We start from the raw sequence: 20788 nt of genomic DNA on the forward strand, positions 1-20788 counted from the left end.
CTCCACCTACCCGTCTGTCTCTCTACCCGTCTGTCTCTCTACCTGTCTGTCTCTCCACCCGTCTGTCTCTCTACCCACCGGTCTGTCTCTCTACCTGTCTGTCTCTCTACCCGTCTGTCTCTCTACCTGTCTGACTCTCCACCCGTCTGTCTCTCTACCTACCCGTCTGTCTCTCTACCTGTCTGTCTCTCCACCCGTCTGTCTCTCTACCTGTCTGTCTCTCCACCCGTCTGTCTCTCTACCTGTCTGACTCTCCACCCGTCTATCTCTTTACCCGTCTGTCTCTCCACCTACCCGTCTGTCTCTCTACCCGTCTGTCTCTCTACCTGTCTGTCTCTCCACCCGTCTGTCTCTCTACCTTCCCGTTTGTCTCTCTACCTGTCTGTCTCTCCACCCGTCTGTCTCTCTACCCACCGGTCTGTCTCTCTACCTGTCTGTCTCTCTACCTACCCGTCTGTCTCTCTACCTGTCTGACTCTCCACCCGTCTGTCTCTCTACCTGTCTGACTCTCCACCCGTCTGTCTCTCTACCTACCCGTCTGTCTCTCTACCTGTCTGTCTCTCCACCCGTCTGTCTCTCTACCTGTCTGTCTCTCCACCCGTCTGTCTCTCTACCTGTCTGACTCTCCACCCGTCTATCTCTCCACCCGTCTGTCTCTCTACCTTCCCGTTTGTCTCTCTACCTGTCTGTCTCTCCACCCGTCTGTCTCTCTACCCACCGGTCTGTCTCTCCACCTGTCTGTCTCTCCACCCGTCTGTCTCTCTACCCACCCGTCTGTCTCTCTACCCACCGGTCTGTCTCTCCACCTGTCTGTCTCTCCACCCGTCTGTCTCTCAGTCAGTCAGCTGTCTGTGGTTCTTCTTCAGTTGGGTCGGGTCGTTCTGGAACCAGAAATCTACTTTCCACTGAGACTTGAGGTAACCACGGAAACCAGACCGGAATTCATTCATACTGGTCTGTACTGGTCTCTGCTGGTCTGTACTGGTCTGTACTGGTCTCTGCTGGTCTGTACTGGTCTCTGCTGGTCTGTACTGGTCTGTGCTGATCTGTACTGGTCTGTACTGGTCTCTGCTAGTCTGTACTGGTCTCTGCTGGTCTGTACTGGTCTGTGCTGGTCTGTGCTGGTCTGTACTGGTCTCTGCTGGTCTGTACTGGTCTGTGCTGGTCTGTACTGGTCTGTGCTGGTCTGTACTGGTCTGCGCTGGTCTGTACTGGTCTGCACTGGTCTGCGCTGGTCTGTACTGGTCTGCACTGGTCTGTGCTGGTCTGTACTGGTCTCTGCTGGTCTGTACTGGTCTGCGCTGGTCTGTACTGGTCTGTGCTGGTCTCTGCTGGTCTGTACTGGTCTGTGCTGGTCTGTACTGATCTGTGCTGGTCTGTACTGGTCTTTACTGGTCTGCACTGGTCTGTAATGGTCTTTACTGGTCTGCGCTGGTCTGTACTGGTCTTTACTGGTCTGCGCTGGTCTGTACTGGTCTTTACTGGTCTGCGCTGGTCTGTACTGGTCTTTACTGGTCTGCACTGGTCTGTAATGGTCTTTACTGGTCTGTACTGGTCTTTACTGGTCTGCGCTGGTCTGTACTGGTCTGCACTGGTCTGTAATGGTCTGTGCTGGTCTGTACTGGTCTGTGCTGGTCTGGTATCTGGAACGTTTGTGTTGTTGGAGTTGAAAGTGTTTTTCTTGTTTCAGGCCGTCAGAACCTTCAACAGCATCCTGGAGTCTCTGAGCCGGGACCAGAAGAGACTGATCCAGATCGACCAGAACCAGACCCTGTTACTGTAAGACACACCCAGCTTCAGTATGTTGTAATGTCAGTTAGCAACATGTTTACCTGTCTCTCTACCTGTCTCTCTACCTGTCTGTCTGACAGATCTCAGGTGGCAGCAGCAGTTCTGACAGTCGGAGGTGAGTTTTTAGGTGTAAGTAGGGGATGATGCAGGTAGGGGATGATGCAGGTAGGGGATGATGCAGGTAGGGGATGATGCAGGTAGGGGGTGATGCAGGTAGTGGGTGATGCAGGTAGGGGATGATGCAGGTAGGGGATGATGCAGGTAGGGGATGATGCAGGTAGGGGATGATGCAGGTAGGGGATGATGCAGGTAGGGGGTGATGCAGGTAGGGGGTGATGCAGGTAGGGGGTGATGCAGGTAGGGGGTGATGCAGGTAGGGGATGATGCAGGTAGGGGATGATGCAGGTAGGGGATGATGCAGGTAGGGGATGATGCAGGTAGGGGAAGATGCAGGTAGGGGATGATGCAGGTAGGGGATGATGCAGGTAGGGGATGATGCAGGTAGGGGATGATGCAGGTAGGGGATGATGCAGGTAGGGGATGATGCAGGTAGGGGAAGATGCAGGTAGGGGATGATGCAGGTAGGGGGCGATGCAGGTAGGGGACGATGCAGGTACAACATCTCTGTGTTCTCATTGGCTGGTTCAGACTACGAGCTGCAGGTCAGCCTATCAGAGGCTCTGTGTCGTCTGACTCCCAGGAAGGAACGAGAGCTGAGAGCCAATCAGTGGTTCTCTAGCCGTGACATCAGCAGCGCCTTCTGTGACATCAGAGACGAAGACTTTGAGGTGGTGAGTGATTGACCTGTCTCTCTCTAACCTGTGTCTCTCTCTCTCTAACCTGTGTCTCTCTCTCTCTAACCTGTCTCTCTCTCTCTCTGTCTCCAGGACTGCCGTCGTTTCCTGAACTTCGTTAATGGTCACCATGGCGACCAGCGGAGGTGATGACTCGTTATTAAACTAACCAATCAGAAAACTCCTCATGTGGGTGATTCTTCCCTTCGTTGTGTCTGTCAGGGTTTACACCTTCGCCTGCAGCAGAGCGTTCCTCGACTCCACCGAGGTAAAAACACTTAACCCCTTAAAATATAAACACTTAACCCTTAAAGTATAAACACTTAACCCTTAAAGTATAAACATTTAACCCCTTAAAGTATAAACATTTAACCCTTAAAGTATAAACACTTAACCCTTAAAGTATAAACATTTAACCCCTTAAAGTATAAACATTTAACCCTTAAAGTATAAACACTTAACCCTTAAAGTATAAACACTTAACCCTTAAAGTATAAACATTTAACCCCTTAAAGTATAAACATTTAACCCCTTAAAGTATAAACATTTAACCCTTAAAGTATAAACACTTAACCCTTAAAGTATAAACATTTAACCCCTTAAAGTATAAACATTTAACCCTTAAAGTATAAACACTTAACCCTTAAAGTATAAACACTTAACCCTTAAAGTATAAACATTTAACCCCTTAAAGTATAAACATTTAACCCCTTAAAGTATAAACATTTAACCCTTAAAGTATAAACACTTAACCCTTAAAGTATAAACACTTAACCCTTAAAGTATAAACACTTAACCCTTAAAGTATAAACATTTAACCCCTTAAAGTATAAACATTTAACCCCTTAAAGTATAAACATTTAACCCTTAAAGTATAAACACTTAACCCTTAAAGTATAAACATTTAACCCTTAAAGTATAAACATTTAACCCTTAAAGTATAAAGATTTAACCCTTAAAGTATAAACATTTAACCCCTTAAAGTATAAACATTTAACCCTTAAAGTATAAACATTTAACCCCTTAAAGTATAAACATTTAACCCTTTAACGTCTTGTCTTCGTCATGTCTTCTTGTCCTCCAGCTGTTTCCACCAAAAGACGACAATCTGGACGAGTTCTGGATTGATTTTAACGAAGGATCAGGATGTGTGAGCTTCTTCATCAATGAGCCTCAGGTAGGTTTCATGTGGTACTACCGTTAGTACTACTGTTAGTACTACTGTTAGTACTACCGTTAGTACTACCGTTAGTACTACTGTTAGTACTACCGTTAGTACTACTGTTAGTACTAATGGTAGTACTAATAGTAGTACTAACGGTAGTACTACTGTTAGTACTAATAGTAGTACTACTGTTAGTACTAATGGTAGTACTAATAGTAGTACTAATGATAGTACTAATAGTAGTACTAATGGTAGTACTAATAGTAGTACTAACAGTAGTACTACTATTAGTACTACTATTAGTACTACCATTAGTACTACTATTAGTACTACTGTTAGTACTAATGGTAGTACTAATAGTAGTACTAACGGTAGTACAGTAGTACTACCGTTAGTACTACCATTAGTACTACTATTAGTACTACCATTAGTACTAACAGTCTAATAGTAGTACTAACGGTAGTACAGTAGTACTACCATTAGTACTACCATTAGTACTACTATTAGTACTACCATTAGTACTAACAGTAGTACTAATGGTAGTACTAATAGTAGTACTAATGGTAGTACTAATGGTAGTACTACTGTTAGTACTAATGGTAGTACTACTGTTAGTACTAATGGTAGTACTAATGGTAGTACTAATAGTAGTACTAATGGTAGTACTAATGGTAGTACTAATAGTAGTACTAATGGTAGTACTAATGGTAGTACTACTGTTAGTACTAATGGTAGTACTAATAGTAGTACTAATGGTAGTACTAATGGTAGTACTACTGTTAGTACTAATGGTAGTACTAATAGTAGTACTAATGGTAGTACTAATGGTAGTACTAGTAGTAGTACTAATGGTAGTACTAATGGTAGTACTAATGGTAGTACTACTGTTAGTACTAATGGTAGTACTAATGGTAGTACTAATAGTAGTACTAATGGTAGTACTAATGGTAGTACTACTGTTAGTACTAATGGTAGTACTAATAGTAGTACTAATGGTAGTACTAATGGTAGTACTACTGTTAGTACTAATGGTAGTACTAATGGTAGTACTAATGGTAGTACTAATAGTAGTACTACTGTTAGTACTAATGGTAGTACTACTGTTAGTACTAATGGTAGTACTAATGGTAGTACTAATAGTAGTACTAATGGTAGTACTAATGGTAGTACTACTGTTAGTACTAATGGTAGTACTAATAGTAGTACTAATGGTAGTACTAATGGTAGTACTACTGTTAGTACTAATAGTAGTACTAATGGTAGTACTAATGGTAGTACTAATGGTAGTACTACTGGTAGTACTAATGGTAGTACTAATGGTAGTACTAATGGTAGTACTAATAGTAGTACTACTGTTAGTACTAATGGTAGTACTACTGTTAGTACTAATGGTAGTACTAATGGTAGTACTAATAGTAGTACTAATGGTAGTACTAATGGTAGTACTAATAGTAGTACTAATGGTAGTACTAATGGTAGTACTACTGTTAGTACTAATGGTAGTACTAATAGTAGTACTAATGGTAGTACTAATGGTAGTACTAATAGTAGTACTAATGGTAGTACTAATGGTAGTACTAATAGTAGTACTAATGGTAGTACTACTGTTAGTACTAATGGTAGTACTAATGGTAGTACTAATAGTAGTACTAATGGTAGTACTAATGGTAGTACTAATAGTAGTACTAATGGTAGTACTAATGGTAGTACTACTGTTAGTACTAATGGTAGTACTAATGGTAGTACTAATGGTAGTACTAATGGTAGTACTAATGGTAGTACTAATGGTAGTACTACTGGTAGTACTAATGGTAGTACTAATGGTAGTACTAATAGTAGTACTAATGGTAGTACTAATGGTAGTACTAATAGTAGTACTAATGGTAGTACTAATGGTAGTACTACTGTTAGTACTAATGGTAGTACTAATGGTAGTACTAATGGTAGTACTAATGGTAGTACTAATAGTAGTACTAATGGTAGTACTACTGGTAGTACTAATGGTAGTACTAATAGTAGTACTAATGGTAGTACTAATGGTAGTACTAATGGTAGTACTAATAGTAGTACTAATGGTAGTACTAATAGTAGTACTAATGGTAGTACTAATAGTAGTACTAATGGTAGTACTAATGGTAGTACTACTGTTAGTACTAATGGTAGTACTAATAGTAGTACTAATGGTAGTACTAATGGTAGTACTAATAGTAGTACTAATGGTAGTACTAATGGTAGTACTACTGTTAGTACTAATGGTAGTACTAATAGTAGTACTAATGGTAGTACTAATGGTAGTACTAATAGTAGTACTAATGGTAGTACTAATGGTAGTACTAATAGTAGTACTAATGGTAGTACTAATGGTAGTACTACTGTTAGTACTAATGGTAGTACTAATAGTAGTACTAATGGTAGTGCTAATGGTAGTACTAATAGTAGTACTAATGGTAGTACTACTGGTAGTACTAATGGTAGTACTAATAGTAGTACTAATGGTAGTACTAATGGTAGTACTAATGGTAGTACTACTGGTAGTACTACTGTTAGTACTAATGGTAGTACTAATAGTAGTACTAATGGTAGTGCTAATGGTAGTACTAATAGTAGTACTAATGGTAGTACTACTGTTAGTACTAATAGTAGTACTAATAGTAGTACTAATGGTAGTGCTAATGGTAGTACTAATAGTAGTACTAATGGTAGTACTACTGGTAGTACTAATGGTAGTACTAATAGTAGTACTAATGGTAGTACTAATGGTAGTACTAATGGTAGTACTACTGGTAGTACTACTGGTAGTACTAATGGTCGTACTAATGGTAGTACTAATGGTAGTACTAATGGTAGTACTACTGGTAGTACTACTGGTAGTACTAATGGTCGTACTAATGGTCGTACTAATGGTAGTACTAATGCAACGTGACATTAGATAACTTCTGTGTTGTATGGATGTCTCACGTGTCTCTCGGTGTCTCTCGCTGTCTCTCAGGGTTTCCTGTGGGAGTCCATCCACCTGCTGAAGGAGGACGTGGATCAGTACAGTCTGAGACGGGACGGTCTGTCCTCGTTCATCTGGTTTGAGTAGTTACTGGGGGACGCGTCTGATCCGTGTTTCAGCAGTAAAACTGTCTGTGTATATTCTCCCAGAATGCACTGGGGCAGAGACGGTCCTCAGCGTCCGACTGATCAATCCCATCATGCATCAGAACAGCAAAGGTCAGACGGTGGTGATGAACTTCAACTGTGGACTCCACCGAGAGCTGGAGGACGCTGCTGGGAGAGTCTTCATGGTACCTGTCCACCTGTCTGTCTGTCTGTCCACCTGTCAGTCTGTCCACCTGTCTCTCTGACTGTCTGTCTGTCTGTCTACCTGTCTGTCTGTCCACCTGTCTGTCTGTCTCTCTGTCTGTCCACCTGTCTGTCTGTCTCTCTGTCCACCTGTCTGTCCACATGTCATTTTGCGGAACGTGAAGTTAGCGAAGTCAGCTGCCATAGTTAATTGCATCCCGGGGGCCAGAGCGGGCGACATTGAATCCGTTTTGAAACTGCTGGCTAAGGATAAACGTAAATACAGTAAGATTGTTATTCACGTCGGCGGTAATGACACCCGGTTACGTCGATCGGAGGTCACTAAAGTTAATGTCCAATCGGTGTGTGCATACGCAAAAACAATGTCGGACTCCGTAGTTTTCTCTGGTCCCCTCCCCAACTTGACCAGTGACGACATGTATAGCCGCATGAAGTCATTCCACAGCTGGCTGTCGTGGTGGTGTCCAGCAAACCATGTGGGCTTCATTGACAATTGGAACCCTTTCTGGGGAATTCCTGGTCTGATTAGGAGAGACGGCATTCATCCTACTTTGGATGGTGCGGCTCTCTTATCCAGAAATCTGACCAAGATTGTTGGTGGAACAAATCCATGACAAACCAGAGGTCCTTCCATGACAAACCAGAGGTCATTCCATGACAAACCAGAGGTCATTCCATGACAAACCAGAGGTCCTTCCATGACAAACCAGAGGTCATTCCATGACAAACCAGAGGTCATTCCAGGACAAACCAGAGGTCATTCCAGGACAAACCAGAGGTCATTCCAGGACAAACCAGAGGTCATTCCATGACAAACCAGAGGTCATTCCATGACAAACCAGAGGTCATTCCATGACAAACCAGAGGTCCTTCCATGACAAACCAGAGGTCATTCCATGACAAACCAGAGGTCATTCCAGGACAAACCAGAGGTCATTCCAGGACAAACCAGAGGTCATTCCAGGACAAACCAGAGGTCATTCCAGGACGCAGAGCTGTAGTCTTACACACTTCTCTGCGCTTCCATTAGAGCAGTTACCCACCCATAGCTTAACCCCAAACCTCACTGAGACTGTGTCTGCCCCACCTAAATTAATTAAATCAAAAGTAAACAGAAGAGGAGTTAAACATAACAATCTAATAAAATCTAACACTAGCACTGCAATAAAGCAACAAAACAGGAGAATTAAATGTGGACTGTTAAATATCAGATCTCTGTCATCTAAAGCTCTACTAGTAAATGATTTAATATCAGATAATCACATTGATTGATTTTGTCTTACTGAAACCTGGCTGTGTCAGGAAGAATATGTCAGCCTAAACGAATCCACTCCCCCGAGTCATATTAATACTCACATTCCTCGAGACACCGGCCGAGGAGGTGGAGTTGCAGCCATCTTCGACTCGAGCCTATTAATAAACCCTAAAACTAAACTAAATTATAACTCATTTGAAAGCCTTGTTCTTAGTCTTTCACACCCAACCTGGAAAACACTACAGACCATTCTCTTTGTTATAGTGTACCGCGCTCCAGGCCCATATTCTGAATTTCTATCTGAATTCTCAGAGTTTCTATCAAGCTTAGTCCTGAAAACAGATAAAGTCATTATAGTAGGTGATTTTAATATTCATGTGGACGTTGATAATGATAGCCTCAGTACTGCGTTTATCTCTTTATTAGATTCAATTGGTTTCTCGCAGAACGTGCATAAACCCACTCACCGCTTTAACCACACCCTCGACCTTGTTATGTCATATGGCGTTGAAATTGAACATTTAATTGTTTTTCCACAGAACTCTCTTTTATCAGACCATTATTTAATCACTTTTGAATTCTTATTACTAGACTATACACCATCAGATAAAAGTGTGTACACTAGATGTCTATCCGATAGTGTTGTAGCTAAATTTAAGGAAGTGATTCCATCAGCATTAAATTCAATACCATGTCTCAATATAACAGAGGACTCGTATGTTAACTTTAGCCCTACCCAAATTGATCATCTTGTAGATAGTGCTACAGACTCACTGCGAATCACACTTGATTCTGTTGCCCCTCTAAAAAAGAAGTTAGTAAAACAAAGGAAGTCAGCTCCATGGTATAACCCTCAAACACGCAAATTAAAGCAAGCATCGAGGAAACTGGAAAGGATATGGCGTTCCACCAAACAGGAAGAATCTCATTTAGTCTGGCAAGATAGTCTTAAAACATATAGGAAGGCTCTCTGTGATGCCAGAGCAGCCCATTACTCATCATTAATAGAGACAAATAAGAACAACCCTAGGTTTCTATTCAGCACTGTAGCCAGGCTGACAGAGAGCCACAGCTCTATTGAGCCATGTATTCCTACAACCCTCAGTAGTAGTGACTTCATGAGTTTCTTTAATGATAAAATCATAACTATTAGAGACAAAATTAATCACCTCCTACCGTCAACTGGTACCAATTTATCCTCAAACTTAGGAACCTTAGAAACAGCTGTACAACCTGATATATATTTAGACTGCTTTTCCCCTATCGATCTCCACAAATTAACCTCACTGATCTCCTCATCTAAATCATCTACCTGTCTCCTAGACCCCATCCCAACTAGACTGCTAAAAGAAGTTTTACCTCTAGTTAGCACCTCTTTACTGGATATGATCAATGTGTCTTTACTAACAGGCTATGTACCACAGTCCTTTAAAGTAGCTGTAATTAAACCTCTTCTTAAAAAGCCCACTCTTGATCCAGAGGTCCTAGCCAACTATAGACCTATATCTAACCTTCCCTTTACCTCCAAAATACTCGAGAAAGTAGTTGCCAGTCAGCTGTGTGACTTTCTACAGAACAATCATTTATTGGAAGATTATCAGTCAGGATTTAGAGTGCACCATAGCACAGAGACAGCACTAGTGAAAATTACAAATGACCTTCTAATGGCATCGGACAAAGGACTTGTCTCTGTACTTGTCTTGCTAGATCTCAGTGCTGCTTTCGACACCATTGACCATCACATCCTATTACAGAGACTGGAACATTTAATTGGCATTAAAGGAACTGCACTAAGTTGGTTTAAGTCCTATTTATCAGATCGATCTCAGTTTGTACATATCAACGATGAGTCCTCCATGTACGCCAAAGTTAGTCACGGAGTTCCACAGGGTTCTGTACTTGGACCAATTCTATTTACCTTATATATGCTTCCCTTAGGCAATGTTATTAGAAAACACTCCATAAACTTTCATTGTTATGCAGATGATACTCAATTATATCTATCAATCAAGCCAGACGAAACAAACCAGTTAACTAAACTTCAAGCATGCCTTAAGGACATAAAAACCTGGATGACCTGCAATTTCCTGATGTTAAACTCAGACAAAACTGAAGTTATTGTACTAGGCCCTGAGCACCTCCGAAACAAATTATCTAATGATATAGTTACTTTAGATGGCATTGCCCTGGCCTCCAGCACCACCGTAAGGAATCTGGGAGTTGTCTTCGACCAGGATATGTCCTTTAACTCTCACATTAAACAAACCTCACGGACTGCCTTCTTTCATCTACGTAACATTGCGAAGATCAGGCACATCCTGTGTCAAAACTGTTACCTCTAGACTCGATTACTGCAATTCCTTATTATCAGGCTGCTCCAATAAGTCTCTTAAGACTCTCCAGTTGATCCAGAATGCTGCAGCACGTGTTCTGACTAGAACTAGAAAAAGAGATCATATTACGCCTGTATTAGCTTCTCTGCACTGGCTGCCTGTAAAATCCAGAATAGATTTTAAAATCGTCCTCCTCACCTACAAAGCGCTAAACGGTCAGGCCCCATCATATCTTAAAGAGCTCATAGTACCCTACTACCCCACTAGAGCACTGCGCTCACAGAATGCAGGGTTACTTGAGGTTCCTAGAGTCTCCAAAAGTAGAATGGGAGCAAGAGCCTTCAGCTATCAAGCTCCTCTTCTCTGGAACCAGCTCCCAGTTTCAGTCCGGGAGGCAGACACCGTCTCTACATTTAAGAGTAGGCTAAAGACTTTCCTCTTTGATAACGCTTATACTTAAGCTGCTATAGGCATAGACTGCCGGGGGACTTCCTATGACACACTGTCATAAGGAACTTCCTATGACACACTGAGCTCCCCTCTCCTTCTGGATATACTCATGTCACATGTCCATGTTGTTACTAACTTCATTCCTTCCCGGGAGTCCTTGTGCCTCCTTGTCTCGCAGCTAACCGTGGAGCGGGGTCACACCTGGAGTGAGGTCATACCTGGAGCGGGATCACACCAGGGAGCGAGGTTATACCTGGAGCATGGGTACACTTGGAGCAGGGTTTCACCTGGATCTTGGTGGTCTCCGGTATTGTGGCTGCATCTGCTGCCGCGTCGGTGCCTGCTTGACACCAACTGCTACCATCCCTAATTAACTACGTCTGTACGAGGGACTACCAATGCTAACGAGGGATTTCCAACACCTAATGACAAAGTGGCAGCCTGGAGAATAACACTTCTCAATCACTGCCAAAGACATCAAGAGCTCCCAGCAAGCATGCTGATGCTGCAGGAACCAACACACGGGCATCGATCACAGGGACGTCCCACACCAACACACATGGACGTACTGAGGAGAGATGCTGGACAGTGCTGGCTTTCCGATAGTTGTATTATAACTCTTTCCATCCACCACTATTGGTTTTGTGTTATCAGCCCTACTTGTATTAGTTATTACAGCTGCTAGACTGCTATTGTGGCTGCTTCTATATCTCTCTCTCTCTATCTCTCTCTCTCTCTCTCTCTCTCTCACTCTATCTATCTCTCTCTCTATCTCTCTCTCTCTCTCTCTCTCTCACTCTATCTATCCCCCCAGCCGGTCTCGGCAGATGGCCGCCCGCCCTGCGCCCGGTTCTGCTCCAGGTTTCTTCCCAGTAATCGGGGAGTTGTTCCTGGCCACAGTGCGCTTGGTGGATCCTGTTGGGTCTCTAAACTATGGTGTACGGTCATAGACCTGCTCTACATATAAAGCGTCTTGAGATAACTTCTGTTGTGATTTGACGCTATACAAAAATAAATTGATTTGATTTGATTTGATGTCTCTCTCTCTGTCTGTCCACCTGTCTGTCTGTCTGTCCATCTGTCTCTCTCTCTCTGTCTGTCTGTCTGTCTGTCTGTCCACCTGTCTGTCTATCTGTCTGTCCACCTGTCTCTCTGACGTCTCTGTTTCGTCTCCTGTATAAACAGAAAGTAAAGACTTCGTCCCGTCTTAAAGACCCAGATGTTCTGGTCCAGGTGTTTCCGTCTGCAGGTCGATCCTACAGCAAGAAGAAACCACGGAGCAAGAGTCAGCTGAAGAGTGAGTCTGTTCTACTCTAATGAAGTCTGTTCTACTCATGTCAGCGGTAACGGTGACGTCTCTAACCATCTGTCTGTCCTCTAGTTCTGCCTCTGTCGTCTCCGAGCAGCGAGGACGACTCGGCGGTAACCAAGGTAACAGCAGCAGCTGATGTAAAGAGAAGCCGGTTGTTTGGACTTTGATAGAACAGCTGGTTCTGGTTCTGTGTTTCCAGACGTCGGTGAGCAGAGCAGAACTTCTGTTTGATCAGATCCGAACCTCCACTCTGACCTACGACTCAGGTCAGTCCGTCTCCGGGAGACACGTCCAACCTTTACACCCCCCCCACCCCCGTCAGAGCCACAGAGTGATGGCTAGTCAGCTGGTCAGTGTCATCTACCAGGTCCAGACCCAGGACCCTGGACCAGAACCTCTGGATGACCTGACTGTTAACATTTCATGTCGAAAAGTCAAACGACCACAAAGAGACACCAAACGACCACAAAGAGACACCAAACGACCACAAAGAAACACCAAAGGACCACAAAGAGTCACCAAACGACCACAAAGAGACACCAAACGACCACAAAGAGACACCAAACGACCACAAAGAGACACCAAACGACCACAAAGAAACACCAAACGACCACAAAGAGTCACCAAACGACCACAAAGAAACACCAAACGACCACAAAGAAACACCAAACGACCACAAAGAGACACCAAACGACCACAAAGAAACACCAAACGACCACAAAGAGTCACCAAACGACCACAAAGAAACACCAAACGACCACAAAGAGACACCAAAACGACCACAAAGAAACACCAAAGGACCACAAAGAGACACCAAAGGACCACAAAGAGTCACCAAACGACCACAAAGAGACACCAAACGACCACAAAGAAACACCAAACGACCACAAAGAGTCACCAAACGACCACAAAGAAACACCAAACGACCACAAAGAGACACCAAACGACCACAAAGAAACACCAAACGACCACAAAGAGTCACCAAACGACCACAAAGAAACACCAAACGACCACAAAGAGACACCAAAACGACCACAAAGAAACACCAAAGGACCACAAAGAGACACCAAAGGACCACAAAGAGACACCAAAACGACCACAAAGAGTCACCAAACGACCACAAAGAAACACCAAACGACCACAAAGAGACACCAAACGACCACAAAGAGTCACCAAACGACCACAAAGAAACACCAAACGACCACAAAGAGACACCAAAACGACCACAAAGAAACACCAAAGGACCACAAAGAGACACCAAAACGACCACAAAGAGACACCAAAGGACCACAAAGAGACACCAAAGGACCACAAAGAGACACCAAAACGACCACAGTCACCAAACCACCACAAAGAGACACCAAACCACCACAAAGAGACACCAAATGACCACAAAGAGACACCAAAACGACCACAAAGAGACACCAAATGACCACAAAGAGTCACCAAACCACCACAAAGAGACACCAAAACGACCACAAAGAGTCACCAAACCACCACAAAGAGACACCAAACCACCACAAAGAGACACCAAAACGACCACAAAGAGACACCAAAACCACCACAAAGAGACACCAAAACGACCACAAAGAGACACCAAAACGACCACAAAGAGACACCAAACCACCACAAAGAGACACCAAACCACCACAAAGAGACACCAAAGGACCACAAAGAGACACCAAAACGACCACAAAGAGACACCAAACGACCACAAAGAGACACCAAAACGACCACAAAGAGTCACCAAACGACCACAAAGAGACACCAAAGGACCAAAAAGAGACACCAAACCACCACAGAGACACCAAAACGACCACAAAGAGTCACCAAACCACCACAAAGAGACACCAAAACGACCACAAAGAGTCACCAAACCACCACAGAGACACCAAAACGACCACAAAGAGACACCAAACCACCACAAAGAGACACCAAACCACCACAAAGAGAGACCAAAACGACCACAAAGAGACACAAACGACCACAAAGAGACACAAACGACCACAAAGAGACACAAACGACCACAAAGAGACACCAAAACGACCACAAAGAGACACCAAAACGACCACAAAGAGACACCAAAACGACCACAAAGAGACACCAAACCACCACAAAGAGACACCAAACCACCACAAAGAGACACCAAACCACCACAAAGAGACACCAAACCACCACAGAGACACCAAAACGACCACAAAGAGTCACCAAACCGACCACAAAGAGACACCAAAACGACCACAAAGAGTCACCAAACCACCACAGAGACACCAAAACGACCACAAAGAGACACCAAACCACCACAGAGACACCAAACCACCACAAAGAGACACCAAAACGACCACAAAGAGACACAAACGACCACAAAGAGACACTAAAACGACCACAAAGAGACACCAAAACGACCACAAAGAGACACCAAAACGACCACAAAGAGACACCAAAACGACCACAAAGAGACACCAAACCACCACAAAGAGACACCAAACCACCACAAAGAGACACCAAAGGACCACAAAGAGACACCAAAACGACCACAAAGAGACACCAAACCACCACAAAGAGACACCAAAACGACCACAAAGAGTCACCAAACGACCACAAAGAGACACCAAAGGACCAAAAAGAGACACCAAACCACCACAGAGACACCAAAACGACCACAAAGAGTCACCAAACCACCACAAAGAGACACCAAAACGACCACAAAGAGTCACCAAACCACCACAGAGACACCAAAACGACCACAAAGAGACACCAAACCACCACAAAGAGACACCAAAACGACCACAAAGAGACACAAACGACCACAAAGAGACACCAAAACGACCACAAAGAGACACCAAAACGACCACAAAGAGACACCAAAACGACCACAAAGAGACACCAAAACGACCACAAAGAGACACCAAACCACCACAAAGAGACACCAAACCACCACAAAGAGACACCAAACCACCACAGAGACACCAAAACGACCACAAAGAGTCACCAAACCGACCACAAAGAGACACCAAAACGACCACAAAGAGTCACCAAACCACCACAAAGAGACACCAAACCACCACAAAGAGACACCAAAACGACCACAGAGACACCAAACCACCACAAAGAGTCACCAAACCACCACAAAGAGACACCAAACCACCACAAAGAGACACCAAACCACCACAAAGAGTGAAAACAGGGGTTCTGGTGGGGACGGATCTAGAGATGATAACAGTGAGACTAGTTGAACCTGTCTGTCTCTCAGGGGTTCTGGTGGGGACGGATCTAGAGATGTCTCAGGAACAGATGGAGGAGTTTGGAGGACACATGTCTCCTATCAGGAAGGTAAACGTCTTCATTTATTTGTCCATTAAAGACATCAGCTGTTTCCTGTTTCACACCTGTGTTCTGGTTGTTTTCCAGGAAGTCTTCAGCGGTGACAGGAAGAGAGCTGCTCCAGAACCAGGTCAGTCCGGATCATCAGAACCAGTTCGTTAGTTTAGTATCCTAATTATGACCTAAACAAAATATATACATATATATATATATATATATTTTTATATGTATATATAAATATATATATATTTATATATATTTATATATATATATATTTATATATGTATATATAAATATATATATATTTATATATATTTATATATATATATATTTATATATATATATATTTATATATATAGGGCGACTGTGGCTCAGAGGGTAGAGCAGGTTGTCCACAAATCGGAAGGTCGGTGGTTCGATCCCCGGCTGCTCCTCAGTGTCCGGCTGCTCGATGTGTCTTGAGCAAGACACTTAACCCCAAATTGCTCCCGGAGGCAGAGCCATCGGTGTGTGAATGAGTATTTAGATTAAATCCTGATGGGCAAAGTTGGCACCTTAGCAGCCTCTGCCATCAGTGTATGAATGTGTGTGTGAATGCTGACATGTAGTGTAAAGCGCTTTGAGTGGTCGGAAGACTAGAAAAGCGCTGTATAAGTCCAAATCCATATATATTTATATATGTATATACACTAATTAAAATATAATGTTGACATAAAAACATATAATTTTGTCTTATAGAGACATCATTTTGAGTTATGGAGTCATTATTGTTAAGCTAATGTTGGTCTTATTTATTTCGTCCTGACTGTTTTGTTTCTCGACGTGAACGCTACCTGTCAGACCAAACTGAGGGCCTGCTGGCCCAGAAGAGGAGGGCGGAGCTTCAGCCAGAGGGGGTGGAGTCTAACTCACCCCCGACAGGTAGGGTGTGCGTTCCAAATCCTATACTTTCCTGTTGTAGGATACAGTATGAATACTACTGGGACGTAGTACTACTACTACTACTACTACTACTAGTACTACTCCATAATAATAAGTCTGCTGCTCACCTGGTCTCAGAGTCCTTACCTGAAGGGGCGGAGCCACCAGAGGAGGAGGAGCCTGTGATGGAGCCAGAGTCCCACCTGACGTCTGGCATCACGGCTGCCTTCAACACCTTCAAAACACAACTAGAACAACACTTCACTGTCAGTTATTGATTATCTTATTACTATATGATCAATATACCTTAATATGATCACATGATCAATAACTTCAGTGAATAAAAACTAATCATATGAATTGTTTTCAGGGCTGCTGGAAGAACGTTGAAACTGAAATTCTTCTGTCTTTAAAAGAATGTCGTCAACACGTCTCCTCACTGCTGACAGCTGTCCATCATCACAGGTACCTACACACACCTGTCCATCATCACAGGTACCTATACACACCTGTCCATCATCACAGGTACCTCCCCTCTAACTCACCTGTTGTTGTGCAGGTTGGAGTCTCTGCAGCGGTTTGAGAGCAGCGTCTCTGATCAGCTGAAGCGACTGAATCAGAACTCGTCCAGCCTGAACTTCATCAACACACAGATCCAGGTACACACACATACTGCATTAGTACCATTACTGCTACTAGTACTACTACTACTAGTAGTACTACCACTACCACTACTACTACTACTACTACTACTAGTACTACTACTACTAGTACTACTACTACTACTACTACTAGTACTAGTACTACTACTACTAGTACTAGTACTGCTACTACTAGTACTACTACTGCTACTACTACTACTAGTAGTACTACTACTTTAAGCAGTATAAAGTGGTACTAGAACAGAAGTGTGTCTCGAGACAACATGTTTATATTTACAGGAAACGGTCGTAATACTTGAAGAAACAGAGTCAGACCAGGATTAGATCTCAGACCAGGATTAGATCTCAGACCAGGATTAGGTCTCAGACCAGGATTAGAGCTCAGACCAGGTTTAGATCTCAGACCAGGTTTAGATCTCAGACCTGATCCAGGACTTCCTGCGTCCCTCTTTGTCTTCCAGAGTTTCTTCAAGTCTGAGATGCAGCAGCTGGGTTCCTTCTGTGATGAACACCTGCAGAGGTCAGTCTGAGACCGGACCTGGTTCTGATGTGAACTTTTTTAAATCCTGTTCAGACCTTCTGGATCTGGTCTTTGTCTCCTCAGGTTGAAGTCTTTGGAGGGCGGAGAGTCGAGCACCAGTCCAGCCAATGACGGAGGAGGAGAGAAGAGTTTGTCCAATCAGGACGAGGCTCTCTGATGTTCGACCTGAGTCTGAGTATCTGATTGGTGGATCGGCTCCTCCTCCAGACTTCATTCAGATCTCAGCACATTTAGCGTTTTTTGTTTCTGGAGTTCTATTTTCAGTTTCATCTCTGAAGAGTCAAAATAAAGTGTTGACTACAGCGTCAGCTTGTTACCACGGTAACGGAAAGTTGACAGTGATGAGGTATAGTGACTTTATTTGTCCACAAGATGGAGACAAACCAACACCAACAGACGGAAACATGTTTATATGAATAAGTGTTCAGATCTCTGCAGAGAAAACACCTGAATATACAACAACTAGAGTTCCCCCCCGCGACCCCTAACGGGATGGATAGAGCTCACCCCCGCAACCCCTAACGGGATGACGGGATGGATGGATGGATGGAGTTCAGCTGTTGTCCCTGCTCTGATTGGAGCATATTGTTTGATGCTAAATGCAGAACCTGTGAGGGTTTCTGATCAATATCTGTCATTGATCTGTGTTGTTCATTGATTTATAATAATAAATATATACATACATTTACATAAAGCAGCATATTTGTCCACTCCCATGTTGAGAGGATTAAATACTGGACTAATCTCCCTTTAAGGTTCATTATGAACAGATGAAACAGATAAAACGTGAGATTAATCCAAAAATAATAAAATATTATGAAAGAACATTTTGGGGGAAAATCAGAAGTCAAATCTGTAAAGTTCAGTTTGGACTCGTAAAACTTTATTCATCCCACTTTTATTTCTTGTTCATATTCTGAACACATTCAGATCATAAACTGAGAACGTGGTTCAGATCTCATCAGATCAGATTTACTGAAATCAGATTTACATTCATCAAATCAGCTGATTTATCATCGTTCTTCATTTCACCGCCGTCTTCATCAGGAGTCTCCTGACCTGGGAGCTGCTGTCTGCTGGTCCAGACTCAGTCCTGGTCTAACAGAGTCCAGACTCGGTCCTGGTCTATCAGAGTCCAGACTCAGTCCTGGTCCAGACTCGGTCCTGGTCTAACAGAGTCCAGACTCGGTCCTGGTCTAACAGAGTCCAGACTGGGTCCTGGTCTATCGGAGGAGTTTGTGTTTGTGGATCCAGCTGCTGGTTGTCAGGCAGCAAAGTGTCACAAGAGGAAAAACATGAGAATCCCCCGAAGAGATGAGAGGAGGACTAATGAGACGCTATTAGAGACCGACGGGGTGGGGGGGGTAGAGGTAGAGACGGAGAGACACTCAGGTGTTTCTCTCTACTCCGGTAAACGTCTCTAATCCAGCTGGAGAACTGGTCCTGTCCCTCTGAACTGGACCTGGTCCTGTCCCTCTGAACTGGACCTGGTCCTGTCCCTCTGAACTGGACCTGGAGCTGCTGCTGATTCTGTCTTTTTGGACTTTAATGGACGAACAGAAAGACGATCTGATCTGGACCTGAGACTTTACGGATCCGTGACCAACAGCTACAACGGGACCGGTCTGAGGTACTGGGTTTACTGGGTTTACTGGGTTCAGCTGTATTCACATCCTTTACTGAAGTAAAAGTAGTAGTACTGTGATGACTGTACTGGGTTTACTGGTTTCAGTCTGTTCCATATTGGTTTCAGTAGTTTACTGGTTATAGTCGGTAGTTTACTGGTTTCAGTAGGTAGTTTACTGGTTTCAGTAGGTAGTTTACTGGTTATAGTCGGTAGTTTACTGGTTATAGTAGGTAGTTTACTGGTTATAGTAGGTAGTTTACTGGTTATAGTAGGTAGTTTACTGGTTATAGTCGGTAGTTTACTGGTTATAGTAGGTAGTTTACTGGTTATAGTAGGTAGTTTACTGGTTATAGTAGGTAGTTTACTGGTTATAGTCGGTAGTTTACTGGTTATAGTCGGTAGTTTACTGGTTTCAGTAGATAGTTTACTGGTTATAGTCGGTAGTTTACTGGTTATAGTCGGTAGTTTACTGGTTTCAGTAGATAGTTTACTGGTTATAGTCGGTAGTTTACTGGTTTCAGTAGGTAGTTTACTGGTTATAGTCGGTAGTTTACTGGTTATAGTCGGTAGTTTACTGGTTTCAGTAGATAGTTTACTGGTTATAGTCGGTAGTTTACTGGTTATAGTCGGTAGTTTACTGGTTTCAGTAGATAGTTTACTGGTTATAGTCGGTAGTTTACTGGTTATAGTAGGTAGTTTACTGGTTATAGTCGGTAGTTTACTGGTTATAGTAGGTAGTTTACTGGTTATAGTCGGTAGTTTACTGGTTTCAGTAGGTAGTTTGCTGGTTATAGTAGGTAGTTTACTGGTTATAGTCGGTAGTTTACTGGTTATAGTCGGTAGTTTACTGGTTTCAGTAGATAGTTTACTGGTTATAGTCGGTAGTTTACTGGTTTCAGTAGGTAGTTTACTGGTTATAGTCGGTAGTTTACTGGTTATAGTCGGTAGTTTACTGGTTTCAGTAGATAGTTTACTGGTTATAGTCGGTAGTTTACTGGTTATAGTAGGTAGTTTACTGGTTTCAGTAGGTAGTTTACTGGTTATAGTAGGTAGTTTACTGGTTATAGTAGGTAGTTTACTGGTTTCAGTAGGTAGTTTACTGGTTATAGTCGGTAGTTTACTGGTTTCAGTAGGTAGTTTACTGGTTATAGTCGGTAGTTTACTGGTTATAGTAGGTAGTTTACTGGTTATAGTAGGTAGTTTACTGGTTTCAGTAGGTAGTTTACTGGTTATAGTCGGTAGTTTACTGGTTATAGTAGGTAGTTTACTGGTTTCAGTAGGTAGTTTACTGGTTATAGTCGGTA

General features: G+C 43.1%; 2 protein-coding genes across 5 annotated transcripts in view; both read left to right on the forward strand.

Annotated features, from left to right (window-relative positions):
• The window catches only part of sycp2l (synaptonemal complex protein 2-like), a 25340-nt gene extending 7134 nt beyond the window's left edge, over positions 1–18206 (forward strand). For 2 of the 4 annotated variants that reach the window (XM_074628266.1, XM_074628268.1), the window contains 20 exons: positions 838–917; positions 1691–1779; positions 1872–1906; positions 2440–2582; positions 2679–2731; positions 2808–2853; positions 3670–3762; positions 6740–6806; positions 6898–7040; positions 12283–12394; positions 12479–12528; positions 12609–12675; positions 15663–15742; positions 15821–15863; positions 16574–16654; positions 16793–16920; positions 17025–17119; positions 17214–17313; positions 17778–17836; positions 17921–18206. In XM_074628266.1, the coding sequence (XP_074484367.1) occupies positions 838–917; positions 1691–1779; positions 1872–1906; positions 2440–2582; positions 2679–2731; positions 2808–2853; positions 3670–3762; positions 6740–6806; positions 6898–7040; positions 12283–12394; positions 12479–12528; positions 12609–12675; positions 15663–15742; positions 15821–15863; positions 16574–16654; positions 16793–16920; positions 17025–17119; positions 17214–17313; positions 17778–17836; positions 17921–18014 (1658 nt within the window). In that variant the 3' untranslated portion in view covers positions 18015–18206. The remainder of the gene's footprint in view (positions 1–837; positions 918–1690; positions 1780–1871; positions 1907–2439; positions 2583–2678; positions 2732–2807; positions 2854–3669; positions 3763–6739; positions 6807–6897; positions 7041–12282; positions 12395–12478; positions 12529–12608; positions 12676–15662; positions 15743–15820; positions 15864–16573; positions 16655–16792; positions 16921–17024; positions 17120–17213; positions 17314–17777; positions 17837–17920) is intronic. The other 2 variants (XM_074628267.1, XM_074628269.1) reach the window with 1 other exon arrangement.
• Positions 18207–19322: 1116 nt separating this feature from the next.
• The window catches only part of LOC141763689 (guanine nucleotide-binding protein G(olf) subunit alpha-like), a 33561-nt gene continuing 32095 nt past the window's right edge, over positions 19323–20788 (forward strand). The window contains exon 1 of the mRNA XM_074628274.1: positions 19323–19487. The gene's annotated coding sequence lies outside the window, so the exon portion shown is untranslated. The remainder of the gene's footprint in view (positions 19488–20788) is intronic.

The sequence above is a fragment of the Sebastes fasciatus genome, unplaced genomic scaffold, assembly GCF_043250625.1.
Source record: "Sebastes fasciatus isolate fSebFas1 unplaced genomic scaffold, fSebFas1.pri Scaffold_26, whole genome shotgun sequence".
Taxonomy (NCBI): domain Eukaryota; kingdom Metazoa; phylum Chordata; class Actinopteri; order Perciformes; family Sebastidae; genus Sebastes; species Sebastes fasciatus.